General features: G+C 34.8%; 1 protein-coding gene across 1 annotated transcript; it reads right to left on the reverse strand.

The window, feature by feature from the left end:
• Positions 1 to 14,024: 14,024 nt before the first annotated feature.
• Positions 14,025 to 21,731, reverse strand: LOC144443624 (dual specificity protein phosphatase 7-like). The gene is made up of 3 exons (XM_078133201.1): positions 20,958 to 21,731; positions 19,653 to 20,018; positions 14,025 to 16,257 (listed from the first exon to the last, which is right to left on the reverse strand). Exons 1-3 carry the CDS (start codon positions 21,328 to 21,330, stop codon positions 15,914 to 15,916), a joined length of 1,083 nt encoding a protein of 360 aa, XP_077989327.1. The 5' UTR covers positions 21,331 to 21,731; the 3' UTR covers positions 14,025 to 15,913.

A 21,731-nucleotide genomic window follows, 5' to 3' on the forward strand; every position in this document is an offset into this window, starting at 1 on the left:
CCGTAATGTTGTGTTGATCTCTGTGTTACTACATACACCAATATACGTTATTTAGCTTTTTAGTTTTTCGCATCATTTCAAGTCTAAATTTGCTGTTATTTGTTCTATTCGTAGTTACATGTAGAGAACTTAATCAGATTAAAATTCAAATTTTTGGTGCAAAAAAAAATTGAGAGGGCTATAAAATGGAGTTGCTCCATAACATACTGATAATACTATGTATTATTATGGCTCAAGCCTCTGCTGATGAAATAACACTAATGCAAGAACCTGGAATGGAATCTCTGGCCTTTAACGAGTTCCACCAAAAGACGAATTAAAAAAAAAAACAGCAGGTATTTCTTAGCAATATACGCAAAGAAAAACAAAGATGAAAAGAAAGTGCTCCACAAAATTTGCATAAATTATACTTGGTAATGAGACTAGTAGTAAACCTGTCAACAGTTTGCTCCGAATCTAAATGAAATGACAATGTAGACTAGAATTTTAAATTTGTGTAGACTTTTAAATGAAAGTCATTATTACAGTGGGTATCATTGTACAAAGAGTTTAAAGTCATAACCGTGTATCAAAACTGAGAAACACCAATACATGTAGATGGGTGTGTACTTCAGTCAAGAATTCCAGAAATTCTCGTACCATTAGTGTGGTAGACACCAGTAGGTAGCCATGTTCAAAATTTGATACAAAAATTATACCTAGTTGAGTTTAGCCCAAAGGGAAAACAATTTGATCTAAGTCAATTTTCACCGAAGTGAAACACTAGGTGTTGGTACAGACATGGATTTACATCCATGCATGGTGGTACACGTGACAGATTGTACACGGGCTTTCACCAGAGGTTTTTAAAATCAGAAATATCGTGATTATGTCCTCTCCAGCCATGCAGTCAAGCAATTTTAAGTGTGAAACTGTGTCCTTTAGTACAATAATGTGTTAATGAGTGTAGAGAGTGGGAACCACTTCAAATGCATGTCTAGAGTCAATACTTGGAAGACTTTCCCAAAAGCTGCTAGCTAGTACTTGACGACCCAATTGTTGTTTTCTCATCACTTTAACATCTACCTGCTGTCAGAGAATAGTTATTTTATGAAAACTATCAAATGAAGCTAAAAATATATTTATCTGTGCGTCAGTATAAACATGAAACACATGTAGTCTACACGTGTGTGTTGCCATATACTTTGATAGGACCAAAAACATTACATTACAAAACATCTTCCTCCAATTCTGTTTTTTTCAAGTTCCAAGTTTTGGCCAAGCGCTCAGAATCTTCACACTTACATGTGAGAAAACAAAAAACAGTCTAGTGGTATTTCCGATTGATGATGTGAGATGGAGGACACTTCAGAAATTTGCACATCAATCAGATATGGTTTTGTTTTCATGTAAACATCACTGCTGGATCTCTGGATCCTTTCGAAAAATGAGAGATTTTAGTGACAAGGTTTGACGATTGAAACCCCACCCCCACCCACCAGTGATGCGGTCACAATATCAGACTTGGTCTGGGTTAATGTGATTCCTTCAAAGATTCTGTAAAATGCATATAATAGCTTTTTCAGTTACATAAAAAACACATACTAAATGGAATAGTGAATTTGAATTTGGAATCAAATAGCCAAACACAAATATGCCAGGGAATTGCAGTGTGAACATATTTATTTCTATACTGGGTTTGCATGTACTTCAGCTAAGTACGAGCAGAACTTTTTTCCAAAAAAATATAACTCCTGTGATTTGGATATACTAAGTATCCATGGTAATACTTAGTAGCGTCTTATTTTGATACTCTTCTGATATGTATTCACAGATATTTCTTTTGTAGGATGTATGTCATTTGAGCCCTGATTCTGAAAACTGAAACTATCTGTCCAATGGTTTACAGTTACTCACTCAGGTATGTGTTTTGCAGACCATGGTTGTATGGCAGAAGGACCCCGTAAGCTGAAACACCAAGGTCCACAAAACCCATATATAAATATTTTATTCCATGTAGTGGGGCATGGAAATATCACCTGAATCACACAACCACATACATTGACAGTGAAATTTTATTTTTTTTGCAAAAACATAAAAATAATGGAAGAAATTAACAAATCCAAATCACTGAGTGAACAGATATCGATGAGTGTGCACTTGTCATACTTGAGCAAAGTGTGCTGGGGCGTGATATGAAAAATTATTGCCCGGGTTCAATACTTGTGCTCTCCATTGAATTGCATTGGAAGCAATACTGGGTATATGATAAAATGATAATGTCACCCAGCTAAATGTTCCTGTAGATTTTGTTTGTACACTTTCTCCCTACAGAAAAGTATTACAGGAAAAAAACAATGCATGTCACAGGTTTCATTAATACCTGTGCACATATGCATAAAATCTAGTGGGGCAAAATTCCAGATATTTATTTCATTTACAATCATTTGAAACATAAAGAAATCCTTGTATACAAACTATTAAAATTTGTACTATCATTTTGTAATATTAAACTATTCACCATCGCCAACCTACTTCCGTATTTATTGACTAGTTGACAACAACAAAATGTTATCAATATAGCCTAGTATCTACTCCTGTGGGGCTTTTAACTATTGTCTCCCATCACAACTATCATTTCCCTATTTAGTTTTTTTAATGAAGCTACTACGGACAGAAGAACGGCGCAAATTCGTATTAGGTATTATTTCTGCTGAGACATAACATTAAAAGCTTCACTACATCACTGATTAGAACCAACTCAGAGACACATAGGGATAGATTTTGTGATGGCCATAGACATTATCTGTGGTCTGGAGACTAGCTGTTTGGTTAGAATCTAAAGATCTCATTTCTAAAGATCTCAGATCTTCAGGTTCAAACCCAAAGGCTAGTCTCTAGACAAATATCTGTATGAAATCATAATCTAATGTTAGATTTGAATACAAGACCATTACAGGAAGTGCTAGTTGTGATGATAGATAAATAGTCAAAATACCCCCCCACGACTAGCTCTCAAAAATACCAAAGCTGGCTTGATTCAGCCTTCTAATGTCTATGTCTCTCAGTGTGTTCTCTGTGAGATAAAATTTGCTGTGGGTCAGAATGGTAAATATTGGATTATCTTGTGAATTTCCACATACATTTAGTAATGAATAGTGTTGTAACTATACGAACTGTCATTATCTACCATTTCTCCCTCCACCATATATAGTCAAATGAACAAATTCTGTCAAAAATCTTGCTAAATCTCCCGCTGGGGAAAGAATGAACAGCACATGTTAGTAGTAATACATCACACACTGACAGGCTGTTCTAATTGGTTACTTCATTCAGTTTACTACAAACTCATCCACCAGTCTTAAAGTAAGTCACATGAGAACATGATTATGTCATCTTTATATCAAGTCTCCAAAAACTACCACTGTCAGTGGCAAGAACGAATATAGAAATGTTGTGGTAGAGAAAGCCATTTGACAATACAGTGGAGAGAGAGATCATAGAAAATGACCACATGTATAGTTACTAGACTAAGTAATAAAGGAATGTGGGATTTTGGTGTATCGGAAGAAATTGTTGTACATTTATTGGTTCGACAAATTGGTGTTTTTCAGAAGCGTGTATTGGTGCCTGAAAGTTGGCTCTATTCAGGAATGTTATACTAGTAAGAGTGGCATAAAAGTACTGAACAGTGCTTTGGAACAGTGTAGGCTTTATGAAAGGACATCTGTAGAATCCATTTTTGTACAGAAATATTACCATTAAATCAACAGTAGAATAGCTATATCAGTGGTGAACTGAAACATATGACACAGTCCTGGGAAACAGTTTAAATTGTCTGGGCGCTGTCCAACTTTGAAATCAATTGATGTTTAGAGAGAGTCGGCAATAAAAACATAACAACATGGTTTGATTGTGAAGGTTCATGGTTATAGCATGTGCTGTAGAAAATTATGCTGTCTTTGAAACAGGCTATACTCCGGAAATGTTTATTTTGTTTGTCAGGGTTAAGGTTGACTATCTGTAAGTCAATGACACCATCAGGGCTATAGTTAATAATGTTTGCAGCTGTTGTTCACAGTGGAGCTTTATTACACTCTTGTATGATATTGACCTTGTAAATTCACAGTTGGCTTTCACTTTTGCAGGAAGGTAGCAATAAATCAAATATTGTTATTACAGGTTTGTGTGTGTGTGCGGTGTACATGTGTGTGTACCTTTACACGCATGCATGTGTGTGTGTGTGTGTGTGCATTACAAGTACAGATCATCATACTTGCCCCCAATAAGTGTTTTTTACACAAATATTATTTTAAAGTCTTTGCTATATATAATTTTAGGAAAGTAAATTAGGAAGTTAGTTCACAGACAACCCAACAGTCATCGCATTCATATCTGATCGCCATTTCACTGGTATATTGCATATATCGTCTCCTTCCTAGAATTCATATTTGGGGAAAATGTTACTTCTGAAGTTTTGGCAAAGTATTTTGCATTCCCATGCTTCAAAAAAAGACAATATTTCAAGTTCTCATGCAGTAAGGGACAGAAACACAGTCAGAAATCGGGTTGATTTCTTTCTGTCTGCTTGTTCTGGTTGATTTGCAATCAGACAGAAGGAATTCCAGGCTGAAATTCGGTCTGTCTGACTGGACAGACATAGGTGTAGTAATAAATCTTTCTTTCTGCTTGTTCGGGTTGCTTTTCAATCAGAAAGAACAAATTTCAACCCGAAATTAACTGCCTTTCTTTCTGTCTGCTTGTAAGGGTTGCTAGTCAATCAGAAAGAATGAATTTCAACCCAAAATTCAGTCTGTCTGTTTGAAGAGACACAGACTGTGTTTCTGTCCTTGCCTGTTCTCATGAAAACTCTTTGTGTGTATGTGTCTAATGGATACTATAGTAATCTGTGCAACCAAGGCGCATCGTCATTTTTTAGTTCATTCATAAATTATCATCTACTGTATGTAATGACAGTACAAGAAGAGATATCAAGACTGGGTTGGACTTTCTGCCAGAAAATTGCTAATATAAACAATAAACAAAATAACATTTGAAATTAAAATTACTAAAAACTGATTTCGTGTTAAAATATCAAGCCAAAACTAACATAACCATTCACGTTGGTATGAATGGTATGCTAGCCAAGTTTACATTGCGATGTGTTTTTGCTTCACTGTCGAAGCAAAAACACAGATCGTGATGTAAACAGGCTAATGGTATGCTATTGATTATGTTTTTTTTGTAGAGATTAATCAATGTTTATGTACATTTATTGAAGAAGTATAACACAGACTAGCTTACACTTGTTTTGGTTTGTTTTGCTATCTCAATATGCTGATGTAGAGAATTTCTTGAGATAGTAACACCGAGCCATGTCTCTTCACTAAACCATAGACACTGCTAAACACAAACAAATTGCCACAAGGAGCTAAAATCCTTCTAAAGAAAAAAAATGATTGAACATTACCGTACTACCACAGTGTCTTGAAAAATACAGTACAAGAACTTTGAGTATTATGTATTTAATACATTTGTTAATCTAGAATGAAACATCTCTACCTGAGAAAAGGTAGGATTATTTCAAAATTCCTTTTACAGCTAAGAATTCTGTTGGATTGAAATTTTTTTTTTTTAAATTTTTGTGTCCATGGATTTGGTTGTGTTGTTTTCCATTAAACTTTGGTATCTTTGTTTATACAAATGGTATCCTGTGGTCCTATCTAATTAATCAGTCTATTTCACTAATTAACTATAATTGCTAGAAGAATGTCTACAATTTAACAAAATAACAGTCCTGTTTATCAATTAGCATGGAATTTAGGAAGTTGTTAGCTACAGTTCATTTCATGTGTGGACACCAGCTCTGTTTGATCAGTTTCAGAGCACATATTTCTGCTGGTGGGGTGGGGGTGGGGGTAGGGGTGGGGGTAAGCTTTGGATGGTGCCATAAAGAGGCATGTGGTTTATGATGTTGTGTTTGATACAACCACACAGAAAGCAGTGAGAACCCTGTACACCCTACACTTCAATCTTCTTTCTACGAGAAGTTTATTTCATTTTAAACAAAAAAAATTATTACAAGTTTGGAAAAACAGAATTATTAAAGATAGCAAGATTGAATAAATACAGTTTCTTGCAACATTTTGTAGTATTTTGTTGAAATGAAATGAACTAAAGTGCAAACATCAAATGCAGATGTCAAAACATTGGCACCCATGTGTCTGTATCTTGTTGCAGTATGTTTCAATAAATTATTTCTTCATAATAGACAAATTGTAGCAAGAAATCACGATCTTGCTGTCTACATGTAGAATATGCAATTTCTTATTGGTTTGTGTGTGGTTGCATCAAACAGAGCCGATGTTATTCTGACTCTTGACTGGATCGACATACTGACAATGTTCTGGCAAACAACATTTACAAGCCACACAGTCAGGTCTCTGCGCTAAAACAGATCTAATAGTAAAAAAAAAAAACATTTGAAATCATATTTGTAGCTCTGCGATAAAAGATACAAACAATGAATTGTTGTGAATCTATTGATTTTGGAGCGAAAAGACAATTTTTCACATTATTCCTCCATTTTATGTTGGCTAACAATTTTTATACTCCATAATTGTACTTCTAGCCACATCACACTTTTGTGAGTATTTAATTAAATATATTTGATTTGATATAGATTTATCTTTCCTATGGTTATATTCACAAAAAGTTATTCTATTTTTATGCTAAATTTATTATTTTGGCACAAAAAGGGATTCAGCAAGATCAGTGAAAATGAGTTAAGAGCTGAAATACATACATTGATAGAATGCCAACAAGTACAACATTGTACAGTGTTTAGATTGTTGGGAGGAAACTCAAGATGAAGGAACAGACAAGTAAACACAGAGTTGGTCAGATTTAGTAAACAAACTCCTCCTTATCGGCAGTAGGGGGGGGGGGTATATAAGTAAACAAACAATGCGAATTGATCTAGGGTAGGACAGGAGATGAGATATCTCAGTTAGAGTTTTATCTACAGACTGTCATCAAGTTCTAGAGGGGAGGGATGTTATATGATAATACTGGTAAACAACCTCATTTCTTTCAGATCGAAGGGATGTCTGTGAATACATGTGCTAATGGTAGAATATATCCATGGTCCAAAGAAGTTTATGAAAGGTTGGCAGTTTAGGAGGGGTGTTATCTAGAATAGATGGGGGGGGGGGGGTTGCTGAGGTTTAAAAGGGGTGTTATAAACTACCAGTGAAGGGCCAGCTACAATACTAGAATGAAACTCTTGCTTACATTGATTGGTATTTTGAGTGTGTGTAATGTTGATGAATTGATAGTTTCATTGCTCATACATGCAGAAAATCCAACCTGTTCCACTCTTTTATACTAAAGAATGTTAACATGTTTTGAATTGTACTGTCTACCATATTAAATTACATGAAACCGATTTAAGATTATATAATGATTATATATATGTTTCACATAATGTGAGGAAAAGGTCATACATACATACATACATACATACATACATACATACATACATACATACATACATACATACATACATACATACATACATACATACACACATACATACATACATACATACATACATACAGACAGACAGACATACAGACACACACACATACATACATACATACACACAGACACACACACACACATACATACATACATACATACATACATACATACATACATACATACATACATACACACACACACACACACATACATACATACATACATACATACATACATACATACATACACACATACATACATACATACACACACACACATACATACATACATACATACATACATACATACATACATACATACATACATACATGCATGCATACATACATACATACATACATACATACATACATACACACATACACACATACATACATACATACATACATACATACATACATACATACATACATACATACATACATACATACATACATACATACATACATACATACATTACAACACAATCTATTTACAAACAAATCTTTAAATAGCACCCATGCCACGTGTATTAAGGAATAATAAGGGGAAGTGAAAGATGAAGTGTTTATATTATGACAGTTAAAATACAAAGACTTTATTTTGGTAACAATTTCTGTGAATGAATTCTCTTTCTATCATGAAATATTACTTTAAGTGGTCATATCAATGAAAATTGGCTCTTTAAATATCAATTTTAATTGATAAAACAATTTTACTATATAAAGTAAAAGAACATACATCAAGTCCTTCTTTGTAACTCTATAAATTACAAAACATTGGAAAAATTGTGAAATGTTTGTTATTGTACGTACAATAACAAACTTTGTACACAATGTTCATTTTTTTTTACAATTTTAATACCGTAATATTGAGTGTAAAACATGGACTTGGTGTATGTTTTTTTAATACTGTATTTCCAAGTAGAAAAATATAGTAAGGTTGTTTTATAAAATCCAAATCCAAAATAAGTATCCATTTGTGATCTATATGACTCAGTGAGATTAGGCGCACTACAAATCACCTTTATTATTATTGTTATTATTATTATTAGGCTTCTTTAGGTCTGTTACTATGGTAACACCACATAGAATATACCCATTTGTAAAAACGAACAACTATGCCGTGTAAACTCTTGTCTAAACTGGTATACTATAACTTAGAATCCAGTCATGTGGCCATTTTTGGTTCTTGCTTTCCCTGAGAGCCAAAAATCCCCATGTGACTGAATAAATTGTAGGCTTTATATGTTACAGATGTCATGGTATTGGTAACAAATGTCATGGTAACAAATTAAGTGATAAAAGTAATAAAATAATTGTTTCAATCACTGCAATACTATAATTCTTTATCAAATTAAACAAAATTAACAGAAAAAAACCCCAAAAATATTCAAATCTGTCATTGTAATTTGAAATAAGTAGTGTCCATTTCTGAGTCTATTGGAGATATAAAGTGCCAAGTGACTGATTTTTTTAATGTTAATTTTGAATTATCATAAATCACCCCCACCCCCACCCCAACAAAATAAAAAGTAGATAAAGACTAGAGTAGGTTTGTTACTTAGCAATCTCTTCACAACTAATTCAGTTCATGTTAAGGGCATTTTGTAAAATTCTACGTATATTGCAAAGCAGAAGTGAAATATACATAACTAGATTATGAAGTAATGGTTGCTATTATTTATTAGTATATGTTACTCTAGGTGATCTTGTAATTACACGTAGCTTTCCGGTATTAAATACTGAATTTTTAACGCAACTGAAGAATTGATGAAAAAAAAATGTCAATGTATTTGACAGTGTAGTGAAAGAAAAAAAATGTCTTTTAAATAATGAAGTCGTTCTGTAAGAAATTGAGAGAGAAGACTTAGCGATGTACGGTTTGTTCTTTTTAGTCACACTGACTATTTAAAAACGATACAGAGGTTACACTAGCATATCCTGATACATAACAACAATACAACACAATTACTGGGAATTCCCTCCCACTTCCTGCACATCTATCCATAAGCTTATCACAGTGAAAAGATGAAATCCATCCAATTACTCCATCAGACCATTCTGTTTCCACAGCAACCGATGATGTCATTACGTGGGTGGATGTGCTAACAATCTTCACATAGAAAGCAGGCCAGGTGAATGCGAATGCTGAAGACACAGTATTTGACAACGATGGCAATATTTTAAAGAAAATGGCATAAAATGGAATGCGTTGGAAAAATAAATTTTGAAAGAAGAGAAATTTATGAAATCATTGAACAGAGAAGTAATATAATGAAATTTACAAAGGGGAAATAGGCAAGCAATGTCAATTCAATGTCATAATGTTGACATTGGGTTTAGCCGGAATAAGCAAGCAAGGATTGGAATGCTATGCCGGATGTTAGAAACACTGCTGTCAAATGATTCAGAAGGTAACATAACACTGACAATATAAACACAGCCAGTATCCACAACTTCACTCTAATTAAGTCATATTTACAAATATTTCAAACGTCTCTACATGATATGAGTAACACACATGGATGAAGAAATTTGAATGGTATGCCAACCATCTTGTAGTATGTGCATTCCTCCTTTCAATGGAATATTACAAGTAAAAGTCACTAAAGGAGCCAAGCAAATCCATCATATTGTCATTAATGTGTAGTTTTACCAAAGCATGAAATGTAGGCCAAAATTTGAATAAAATTGTTACATTTCTTTAATATATAAATGATATCTTGCGCTACACACATTCCTGTATTGGCAATTAAATAATTATTTTTTTTAAAGCGATTCTTGTAATTTCTGAGTGCATCTCTTTCAATATATTTAATAATTTCATAATTTTTTACTTCATTAGAACAAGTAATTGAGTTATCATTAACAAGATAACGTGAAATGTGTTGGCCATTTAAATATAAAATTGCAATATTGCCAAATTCAGCTAAAATTGTTTTTTTTAAAGATACTTAAAATTGTAATTTTTGAGTGCATCTCTTGTCAATATATATATAAAATGTTATAAATTTCACTTCGTTAGAACAAATTTGAAGTGAGGAATAAATGAGTAATTAAGAAGATAATTTGAAATGTGTCGGCCATTAAAAAATCCCAAATTAATTAATCATTACCAGAGGTGAATTACCCATATTATGAAAAATTAATTGACATGTTATAAAACACTTTCATGTAAAATATATTGATAATGGGTAGAAGTAAAATTCCACTAATACTAGGGATGACTGTTGAATTTATGAGAGCGGTGTAAAGATATCACATGACTCGTCAGACAATTTGTGCAAACATCTTACTCCAATAACACAGGAAATTGCCAATTTTTGACTTCAATAGCACTGGACATAAATGGCAAAAACTGTTTAAAATTCAATAACACAGGAGGCAATGTTTTTACTTTAATTACACAGGACTTAGCAAATGTTTTACTTTAATAACATAAAACATAGCAAATATTTTACTTCTACAAATCTAAAACTGATAATAATTGATGGCAACTGTTTTAGTACAATAATAGGACGTTATTCAAATATTTTATTCACTCATGTACATATTTTTTTGTTTTTTTATGTTTATTTGTGTACTTGTTGTTTATTTTGTTTGTTTGTTTGTTTGTTTGTTTGTCTGCTTTCCTTGGTAACACAGTTCATGGACTCACTCTGAGCATAGAGGAGAATGATATATAATATTCATCTTTAGGGGCCTTAGGTTTGATAGTTGGGTTCAAACTCTAAATGATAGATAATATTCATGTGTAGGAGCCGCTAGGTTAACCCTCAATGATAGACTGTTCATGTGTAGAGGCCTCTAGGTTTGTTGGTTGGGTTAAAACCCTCAATGATAGACTGTTCATGTGTAGGGGCCTCTAGGTTTGTTGGTTGGGTTAAAACCCTCAATGATAGACTGTTCATGTGTAGGGGCCTCTAGGTTTGTTGGTTGAGTTGGTAATGCTCATCTTCAAACTTTATGTCTATACAGACATTGAGGATGATCAGCATATACCACATACATAAAGCCAAACCTAGTCGAGAAATTTGGTGTTGAATATTTCCTCAAGAAGCTCTCTTGATGTAGTGTCACAGCTTCTTATTCAGATAGTGATACCAAGACAAGTCACTGGGCCAAGAGATTTGTCATAGTTTCACTATCTCATGCCAAACTAATACTAGGGATGACTGTTGAATTTATGAGAGCGGTGTAAAGATATCACATGACTCGTCAGACAATTTGTGCAAACATCTTACTCCAATAACACAGGAAATTGCCAATTTTTGACTTCAATAGCACTGGACATAAATGGCAAAAAATGTTTAAAATTCAATAACACAGGAGGCAATGTTTTTACTTTAATAACACAGAACTTGGCAAATGTTTTACTTTAAAAACACAGGACTTAGCAAATGTCAGCAGTTGTAGAAACATTATTTCAACAGTGTACAGGCCTGTATATACATACCGCGGTATATACATGTATCCATGAGTTTAAAATATTTCATTTACCTATTTTGTTTGTTTGTTTGTTGTTTTTTTTATTTTTTTTTATTTATTTAGTTATTTGTAACACAGTTGCTAAGAGTGATACAAGCAATATCAGTAATATGTTTCATGTACTCCCTGAATGTACATAGAGTATCAACAAATCTTTGTCAAAGACTTGTCCCTAAACTTGTATACTAAAAAATTGTAAACAAATTGTGTGGTTCCGATTAAGTAGTAGTTCAGGTAGTTATGTTTTCCATATGGTCTCTGTGTTATTGGTTTCTTCTCATCAGATGTACAGCCATTACAGATTGGAAAAACAGTTTTATATTGTCAGCTTTCGCATCCACTATTTCTCGCGAGACTTTACAATTTTTGCAATTTTATAATATTTTTTCTCTAATACATAAAAAATGTTTAGGGTCAGCAGTGAAAAATTAGGTGGGGGTCGGGTATTAACCAGAAGCAAACAATTTCTTTTTAGGCCTAAGTATATTTATTCAAACAAATATGCATGGCCATCCTCCAGTTTTAAGTAGCAAGATAATTCATGCATCCAATGTGATCAATGTAGAAGCTTTTACAATGTAAAAATACCTATCACATTCAAATACTACAAAGCATGTGATTCAGCGGAAAAGGATTGATTTTGACGTTCAACAACAAAGGTTAAAGTTGACCTCAAGTGTAATAATACCTAAAGAAACATCATCTCTGTTATTATAGGGATAGATAAACTACACTATTAATTTTCAATGTATTGTATCTCATGACCACAGTTAGTAATTTACAAATATGGCCATCATTGCATAAGCAATTCATACTAAATATGCCTTATATTCCTGTGCTATCTTTGCACAAGATCGTAAACAAATTGGCCATCTTTAAATATTGCTATATGGCAAAAATAGGTTGATTTTGATATTTGACCTGGAAGCTCAAGGTCAAATCAGATTATACAATCAGAGAGATTATATCTGATAACCAATTGAGGTACTGTTTACAAGGTCCAAGATTTATGAGTGAAGCCAAAACAAACCTGGACAATCAAATTGGAATCTTGTAGCCCTTGATTGGCTGATGGTATCAAAGGGTATGCACTAAGAAAAACTGAGGGCCAAGTTTAGACCAAAATCTGCCAAGTAAATAACTTCATATACATTGTAATATAATAGCACACACACCATACCATAGACCAGGGTACAATATTACACAAAACACACATCATACCATATGGTACAATGTACACATACATGTACCACATACCATACAACCATGGTACGATATACATAGCACACATATCATACTACAGACCAATGTCATACAATGTACATAGCACACACACCATACCATACCATACCATACCATACAATATCATACCATACCATACACCCATGGTACAATGTACATAGCACACACACCATATCATACAACCATGGTACAGTCAGACACAGCACACATCATACCACCATGGTAAAATGTACACAGCAAACACACCATACCATACCATACCATACAACCATGGTACAATGTACCACATACAGTACAACGTACACTGCACAGCACACACATACCACACCATACCATACAACCATGGTACAATCAATGTACACAGCACACACATACCATAACATAACATAACATAACATAACATAACATAACATAACATAACATAACAAAACATACAACCATGGTACAATGTATCACATACAGGACAATGTACACAACACACCATACCATACCATACCATACCATACAACCATGGTACAATGTACACAGCACACACCCTATCATACAACCATGGTACAATGTACCACATACAGGACAACGTACACTGCACAGCACACACATACCACACCATACCATACAACCATGGTACAATCAATGTACACAGCACACACATACCACACCATACCATACAACCATGGTACAATCAATGTACACAGCACACACATACCATACCATACCATACCACCTTGATACAATGTACACAACACACATATCATAACCCTGTAGACCAACAAATTCTTTTGCACATAATGCAGTGTCTTTTATTGATATTAGAAAACTGTAATGTACAGTTAACACGTATCACTTGAGTTAAAACCTTGTTGAAATGACAAGTCTCGGATTAAAAACTTGAGTCTATAAAAAAGGTGTGTGGAAAATAGGATACGATCCGACAGATGAACAGTGGACTATAACCAGTCACGATATTTTCTGACTTGGATAACTTTTCTCTTGTCACAAATAGTAACATTAACATTTCTAGAGTATTGCTTGATTTCAACAAAATCAAGTATGAATGAAACCCATAATAACAAAGACATGATTAAAGACAATTTTTTTTCATAATACATAATTGTCGGAATTAGCTCTAGTATATTTTATTGCTATATTATCAGTCATTAGAAACTTGGAAAAAAGTGATGGACTGGGCCTACAGGATTGTGCTCCCCTTACTTTTTTTCATTTTTTTTCTTACATATGTAGTTTTCTGGTCTTGAAAGATTAACTCCCTTCAGTGAGTTTGATTGTACAGAAACATAAAAAATTTTGATGTTCCAAAAAACTTTCACAAAAGTTCCAAAAAATTTCACGAACAATTGCAAACTAATCCCAGTTTTAACCCTTAGAATGGATACACAACCGTGTCTCTAATTGACAGAAGTAACAACATTTATTTCAGTTTTGAGATCTTACATGAATAGTTGTGCAAGTATGGGTTTTTTAAGACAGTAAGTAAGGTTTGGGAAGTTAGGTGATGTTGGGAGAGGTTGTGAAAAGGGTTCCAATACATCACTAGAATGGATACCATAGTATTGTTCTACATATCCCAGAAGACAGATGGACTGATTTTGACTTTCACATTTGTAACTGCTAATTATTTGACTGCATTTCTCTGCTTTAGTGCAGTTTTCAGGACTAGACTGGAATAGATGGTGGAATCGTAATGCAGCCAATTGTCAGTTTCTTTGCTACTGAAACCCTTGTCTATTCTTCCCCCTTTCAATCACATTCAATTATTATCTACGGGCGGGTTTTTTCCTTCAAGGCTTTTCTTCTGTCTTCCATTTGGCTGACAGTTGTTTCAAGGATTCTGGCTGTCTAGAGGAATGACCTCCTACAGTCTGTCATCAGCTAGAATCTACTTGCCAGTAAGGTTGATACCATGGAAACATCCTTTACAACCATCAAGGGGATTTTCACTAGCCTTGGTTCATTTTTTATTTTTATTTTTTTTGAGACACAATATTAGAATTCAAAAGATACATCTTGAAACAAGTTTAAACATGTATAATAAATGATGAGAAATGAGATGTAAAAAAAAAGCTGTGTGATGAAAACAATGAATTGAAGTAAATTAATCTTTGAAATGGCTCTTGTTGCTAGGGGTGACCATACCCCAGAAACATGCGTACACAAGTGTTAAGCAACTGTTTGCAGCTCATGGCCTTGTCACCATCTCCTCACTTGAAGTTCTCACTTATGGTAGATGGTTCCATTCGTGTGACTGAGCATCTCAGTGGCAAATTACGAATTCAAATTAGAAAGAAAACAAAAAGAAAACACATGTACATTGCTTTGTTGTACATAGTCGTTGATACAAATGGAGAAAATAACAGGCTGTACACAATATACAGAATGCCTTGGTCAATAATATACATACAAAGTTTTTAACATAAAAATCTACACAAAATTTTGAACACTTGATTCTGTTTTTTTAGAGACTGTCTTTGACCGAGTGTCACAGTGCTATGTCTCCTCTCTCTTTACAAACTGACAAACAAATTCGATGTCAGTTAGTTTTTCCAAAGTTCTCTTCACTCCTAATCAATCCCTGAACTCATTTGAACAATGCTGATGTCATTTGATTTTCATAGCTTTCACAGCTGTACTTGCTCTTTCTCTCCTCAGCTTGGTGAAATGTCAAAGTGAAACTCGTAACTACTTTTCTTGTCTGTGGTACAGGAAAACATTGATGTATCTGGACTCATGCATTTCCTTCCTTCCAGAGCACATGTACATGTGCCTTTCCGACACGGACTGTTACTTAATGTACTTTCAAAGTCTAGTAATTGTCCCATAAAATTGAAGTTTGGCGAGATGTTGGCTTTCCTCTTCTTGACATAGTCATATGCATCATTGAGTGAAAGAGCCAATTTCTGCATTAAGTACGCCACCGTTACGGTAACAGAACGACTAATACCAGCTAAACAGTGAACTAAGATACCACATTCGGCTTGCCTTGCTTCTTCTGAAAAACATAAAAGAGAGAGAAATGTTTGGTTAGTTTCTCTGAGTACTTTCATTTTTCTCTTTTTAAAACACACCTACTCAAAACTTTTTTCTTGTCTATTTTGAAATGATCTCTTTAAAGTACTTGTCACCTTAAGATCACATGACGTTGCCCGCGAAAAGTCTGACGTACATGAAATAAACCCCTCCTTTCATTCACTGAGCCGATTAGAAAAGCAGCAGCACAGTTAGTGTGGCTAGAATGAGGTGATCAATATGCAGCTACATTAGCCAAGGACTGCAGTAAGAAAAGGAGTTGTGAATTGACCACATAAAGTATTAAGGTGTGTGTTAGATGAGACACTGACTGAATGCAGACTGAGCACACACAATACAACAAACAGATGAGCATGAATGAGCATCTATAGAATACTGACACTACCGCTTACAAAGAGGACAAAACAACCGCATTGACAGGATTGTGAATGGGGTATTTCCAAAGAAGCCTTGTAACATGGCATAATTCATAGATAAATGGGATGGGACAGGCTAGTCAATGCCATTGTCTGGCTATTCAAGTCAAGATATTGATTATATTAACAATTGTTTATGCCAGTCGTTTAATCAAGACAACTGGTGAAGCAAATCCATCATGACATGAACTTCACAAGGAAAATAACAGGTGGCCAATTCATACACCTTCATAAGAAAATCAATTTTCCGATTCTTGCCTTTTATAAACACACAACCTCCAACCTGGTCTTTTCCTTTTGTAAGTTTATGGATCAACCAAGAGAAAGTATTCTTTATTGCTTCCCCATAAATGTCAAGGCTCTGTCTGTGTGTAGTAGTTAACTATAACAATGTCATACATGACAAAGCACTCAGGTTTTCCTTTCAATTCTGATGACCATATTTCAATGCCAACCCTCCTCCCTCCCTCCCTTCACAGGAAGTTGTTGTTTCCTTTCACACACTTTGAAATTTGAAGGTTGAAATGACACTAGTACTCAGAACTGTCATTACGTAAATAGTCTTTTGAGGTTGACTGTCAGAAGGAACAGGCTATACAAACAACGGTTTTTAAAGACATGTATGTGTCTATCTTTAATGTCTTCCCCTTGTTGTGAAAGTAGATATGTATGTGCATTTGTGATGCCCTCTGTAATCTTACTCCAGTATCATAAACCAAGCAACTATCAAGTTTCCATGACATCGTCATGGTGATGGCATCATTATGAAAATCACTTTCAATCTGAAGGATATCCTTCTACCTTGTAGCATATTAACAGGAGCCTCTCAAGTACCCACATTACAACTGGAATTACCCAACTAAAATGCTGTGGTGTATCAAATCAACTTGAAATCATGGACACAATGTAGCATTTGAGTCTTGCCATTGTAGTACTTTGTCACATTGTGTCATTCTGAAGTAAAACTACTGACAATATAGCCTTCAGTTGAAATCAGGCAGAAAACTATTATGGTTTTTATTGATTCACAGACACACTCTTGAATACCTGTTCAATTGTCGTCTTAGATTTGAAGTGACAACTGCTGGAATGAAAGCTAATCTAATTATCAATAGCCGGAGGTTGAACTGGTTACCAGTGGTTATACCTAGTTACATGTGAACTTGCCATACAGATTGTGCACCATAATACACTTGTCTATTCCACTACCTTCGTTAATTAAGATCACCAATATTTCTCCTGGTTAGTCACACTAAACCTTCCCTTTTCATTCTTTGATAATGTTAGTGTACTATCGTATTACCTGAGCCAGTAGAGTATACTTATTTTAACAAATTTCCAGATGTGTTGCCTTGGTAACCTAGTCTGATCACACCATACCTCATTGCTCTGAATCTCTATGTTAATCATTAATGAAATCATATCATTAACTAAAGCATTGACAATTTGTTACTCATGTTTCTGTAAAGTTGTGTCTTGCCATATCTGTATCATACCATTCTTGTGAAGTTAAATTATGGAAGTAGGCCAGTTGAGAAAGGTGATAGCATGATCGGAAGGCAGACTTTTAAATTGACATAGGGCAAGCAACTTTACATTGTAAATAGTAATGCTGTTTAAAAACACTTGGCTGGCTTCCAACTGCTGAGTCGGCTGCTCCCTACTCTCTCTCTCTTTAGTCATGCATTTATCTAAATTACATACTACGAACACTGTCAAATGTTGTGGCCTATTCCGAATAACAGCTCAACCTTTTATACCTGTGTGTCACATAAAACAGGCCCCTCTAAAAAAAAGTTAGTTGCACACCAAAACCACACAGACTTGTCATTTCAGTTATAGATTGAACTGGATGGTATGAGGACTTTCTAAGAAAATGTTCATAATGAGACAGGAAATTCACATAACAAAACATCTAAAATGACAAATAACAATAAAGCAGGACTTTTTGAGTGGAACTTATGGGTTCATTTTCTCCTTACTACAGCTAGAAATTAGAGAGTTTTAATTCTGTGTGAAATATGACCGATACTAACTATTACACACTGGGGCACAGCCACACAGGTAAACCACATGGCAATTTCGTCATACATACAGTCACACAGACTACTAGTATCTTTCCCGCCAGTTCTGACTGTTTACTTGAAGTACTAACTTGATGTAATCTCACCATACTGTTATGAAACTCTTTATCGACCAAAGTGGTGAAGTGATACTCACTTTGATATGTGCAATGTACGTACAAATGTATTTCCTTCTCATTTGTTGAATCAAGTGCTAAAATTGGCAGATATTTTGTCAGTTTTCAGTGATTGATCCATGTCAATTTCATTCAACATCTGTCACTCATTCATAGAGGTACTAGACCTCAATAAAACTCTTAGTAGGTGGGTGCGGAAAGAATCAATGTTTGCACTGTCTTTGCTAGAGATAGGGCTTCATTCACCAAATAGTGATTTACCATACAAGGTATTAGTCATGGTGTTAGGTTTGGTTTTAGACAAGTGTTTGGTTGCCACTAACGCTATCTCTACTGTAATTTGTAATAGTTTAATATTCAACTTGTTTATCTCACACAAAAACACACTTACTCAACAGTAGTGACAGATACATATGTGGGTAAAGTTGAGGAAATATGAACATAGCACTGATTTGACAAGTACAGATGACAAACAGATGTAATACATAAGGAACCAATAAATATTGACAATTATGCTGAGAGACAAGTTTTCTAATTGTCACCCAAGAATACACATGGTACCAATAAATATTGACAATTCACTGAAAGCAGAGCTTTCTTAATCATAATGTGTACCCCCAACATGAATACACAGTTTAGAAATATTTTGGTTTTGAAATCAATATATCTGAGAATCAAAATAAAAGGAAACAGAACACTAAATAACTAGATACATTTGTTATAGTAGTAAATATAACTTACCAATGAAATCAATGGCCTCAGGAAAGAAAACTGACAAGTTCTGACTCCAGTGGTCACTAATTGGTATCTGCAAGTATTTGAAGTCACCCTCATGTTCAAAGCAGTTTGGCATATTAGGAGTCACATTCAAAACATACTTTATCCCACGTTTAGAAAGCATGTCAATGTTTTTGGAGTCTTGTGCTGATCCCAAAAATAAGTATGGCAAAATTTCTACAGGAAAACTATTGTCCAGTGGCGTTTCTGGGTTCACATCATCATTACAATTGATATTGAGTCCCTGCATGCCTATCCTCAAGGTGTCTTCATCACTGTCATGCTTCTCACAGAGGTTGGGATACTTCTCTTTAAACACATGGAAGCCTCCTGTATTAGGAAATCATTAAGAGAATACAATGTTACACTTACTATTCGACGACCGCTGTACATGTGATGTCACATTGTTGGAAGTGTTAATTCTGTTTATAGTAATATTCATTTACCTATGAGCTTATTTCATTGTTGTTTGTTCATCCCTTTAGTTTATTTGACGGTTGTCACTGTTTGTACGTGTGATCACATATCAAAACATCCGTATTTTCTCGTCGAACTCAATACTCCGCGATCAATGTCATTGACGGCGTTCTTGTCTTGCTCCGCATTATACTTCGATCACATGTCATTTTACTGCTATTTCAATGAAGCTATTTACATGCGACTGTTATTAGCCCGCCATCCATTTCTGTGATGGTTGACAGACACGATTCGACGCCAAATTAGCATTCATTCTAGGTTAGCAAACCAATCTCAATATAGAGACACATTTTATCGTGTAAAGAATGCGTGACAACATACCCATGCCCACGGCAACACACGGGAATTATGAAAATATCAGAAAGGGGGACATTTTATTCATGATAAAGAATGTGACACTGAATACAGACGATTCCGGATCTCACCGATTTTTTATAAATAGTAAAAAAAAAATAGAAAAAAATGGCAACAAATTTGTTTCCGTTTACAGCTGATAAGGCTACATCAACACTACGTACAGAAATGTAACACTTCAATGGGCCCCATCCTTTCGCCATGTTGGTTTCTTGTCATCAACTAACTCCGCCCCCTTTCCTTGAATCTTCATCAGTTTTGGCGAAGTTGTGAACGCAAAGCTAAATGTAGAAACTGTCATGTAACCAAAATGGTACAAAACGCATACTATTATATCATATTAATGGACAAACGGTGGTATAAGTGGCGGTCGACATGCTAAATGTCATGGAACGGGGTTTTTCCCAACACACTCCAAAATATAATGAATGGGCCTACCTTGCAAGTAAAACACATGGCAGCCATCTTCTTTCAATTTCTTCAGAAGCAAACACAAGACACTATCTGCATTCTCGTTCAAATTTGAAGTGTGGTCATCATACACCATGACAGTTCCAATTTTAGATTTCTTCAAAAATTTCTCCTTGCCTTGTTCGCTTGATATAAGGGTCTTAAAACACACAACGTGTCCTTTCTTGAGTCTTCTAAGTAAGAGAGTTGGTAGAGTGACATTAATGGCTCCTTCGATGTGCGATTGGTTGAAGTCTCTGCTTGCTCGGCAGTCGAGCAGCACTAAATTATCGTTTGTCGCGAGCTGTTCATGTAACCATTCATTCCCTTTGCCTTGTGCCATAGTTTCGTCTAATGTCATGTCTTAAGAACGGTCCCAAAACATCAGCAAACACTTCAAAATAACCGAACAGTCGTGTAGTTGCGTTGGTTCGTATGCACTTCTTCGAAAATGAGTACAGACGTCAGCGTTCAATCACTCTTGCCGTTCATTCATAATATCCGCTGTTGAAAATTTTATATCTCCTGAATACTGGTTTCAAACTTACGAATTATACCCGTCCTATCGAGGGATAGTACGAACCGGACCATTGATTCGCAGTCGAAGAGTTACCAGCGACAGCGAAGTTGACAGCGACCTTTTTCCCTCACCACACGTAATATAAGAGGTTAGTTTGAAAACAACTCGGCAAATCAGAGGCGCGCACTGATTTTCTTCCAGCTTACTGCACGTTGACGGACAAGAAGTAGTGTGTTCATCGT

The sequence above is a fragment of the Glandiceps talaboti genome, chromosome 1 (genome assembly GCF_964340395.1).
Source record: "Glandiceps talaboti chromosome 1, keGlaTala1.1, whole genome shotgun sequence".
NCBI lineage: Eukaryota > Metazoa > Hemichordata > Enteropneusta > Spengelidae > Glandiceps > Glandiceps talaboti.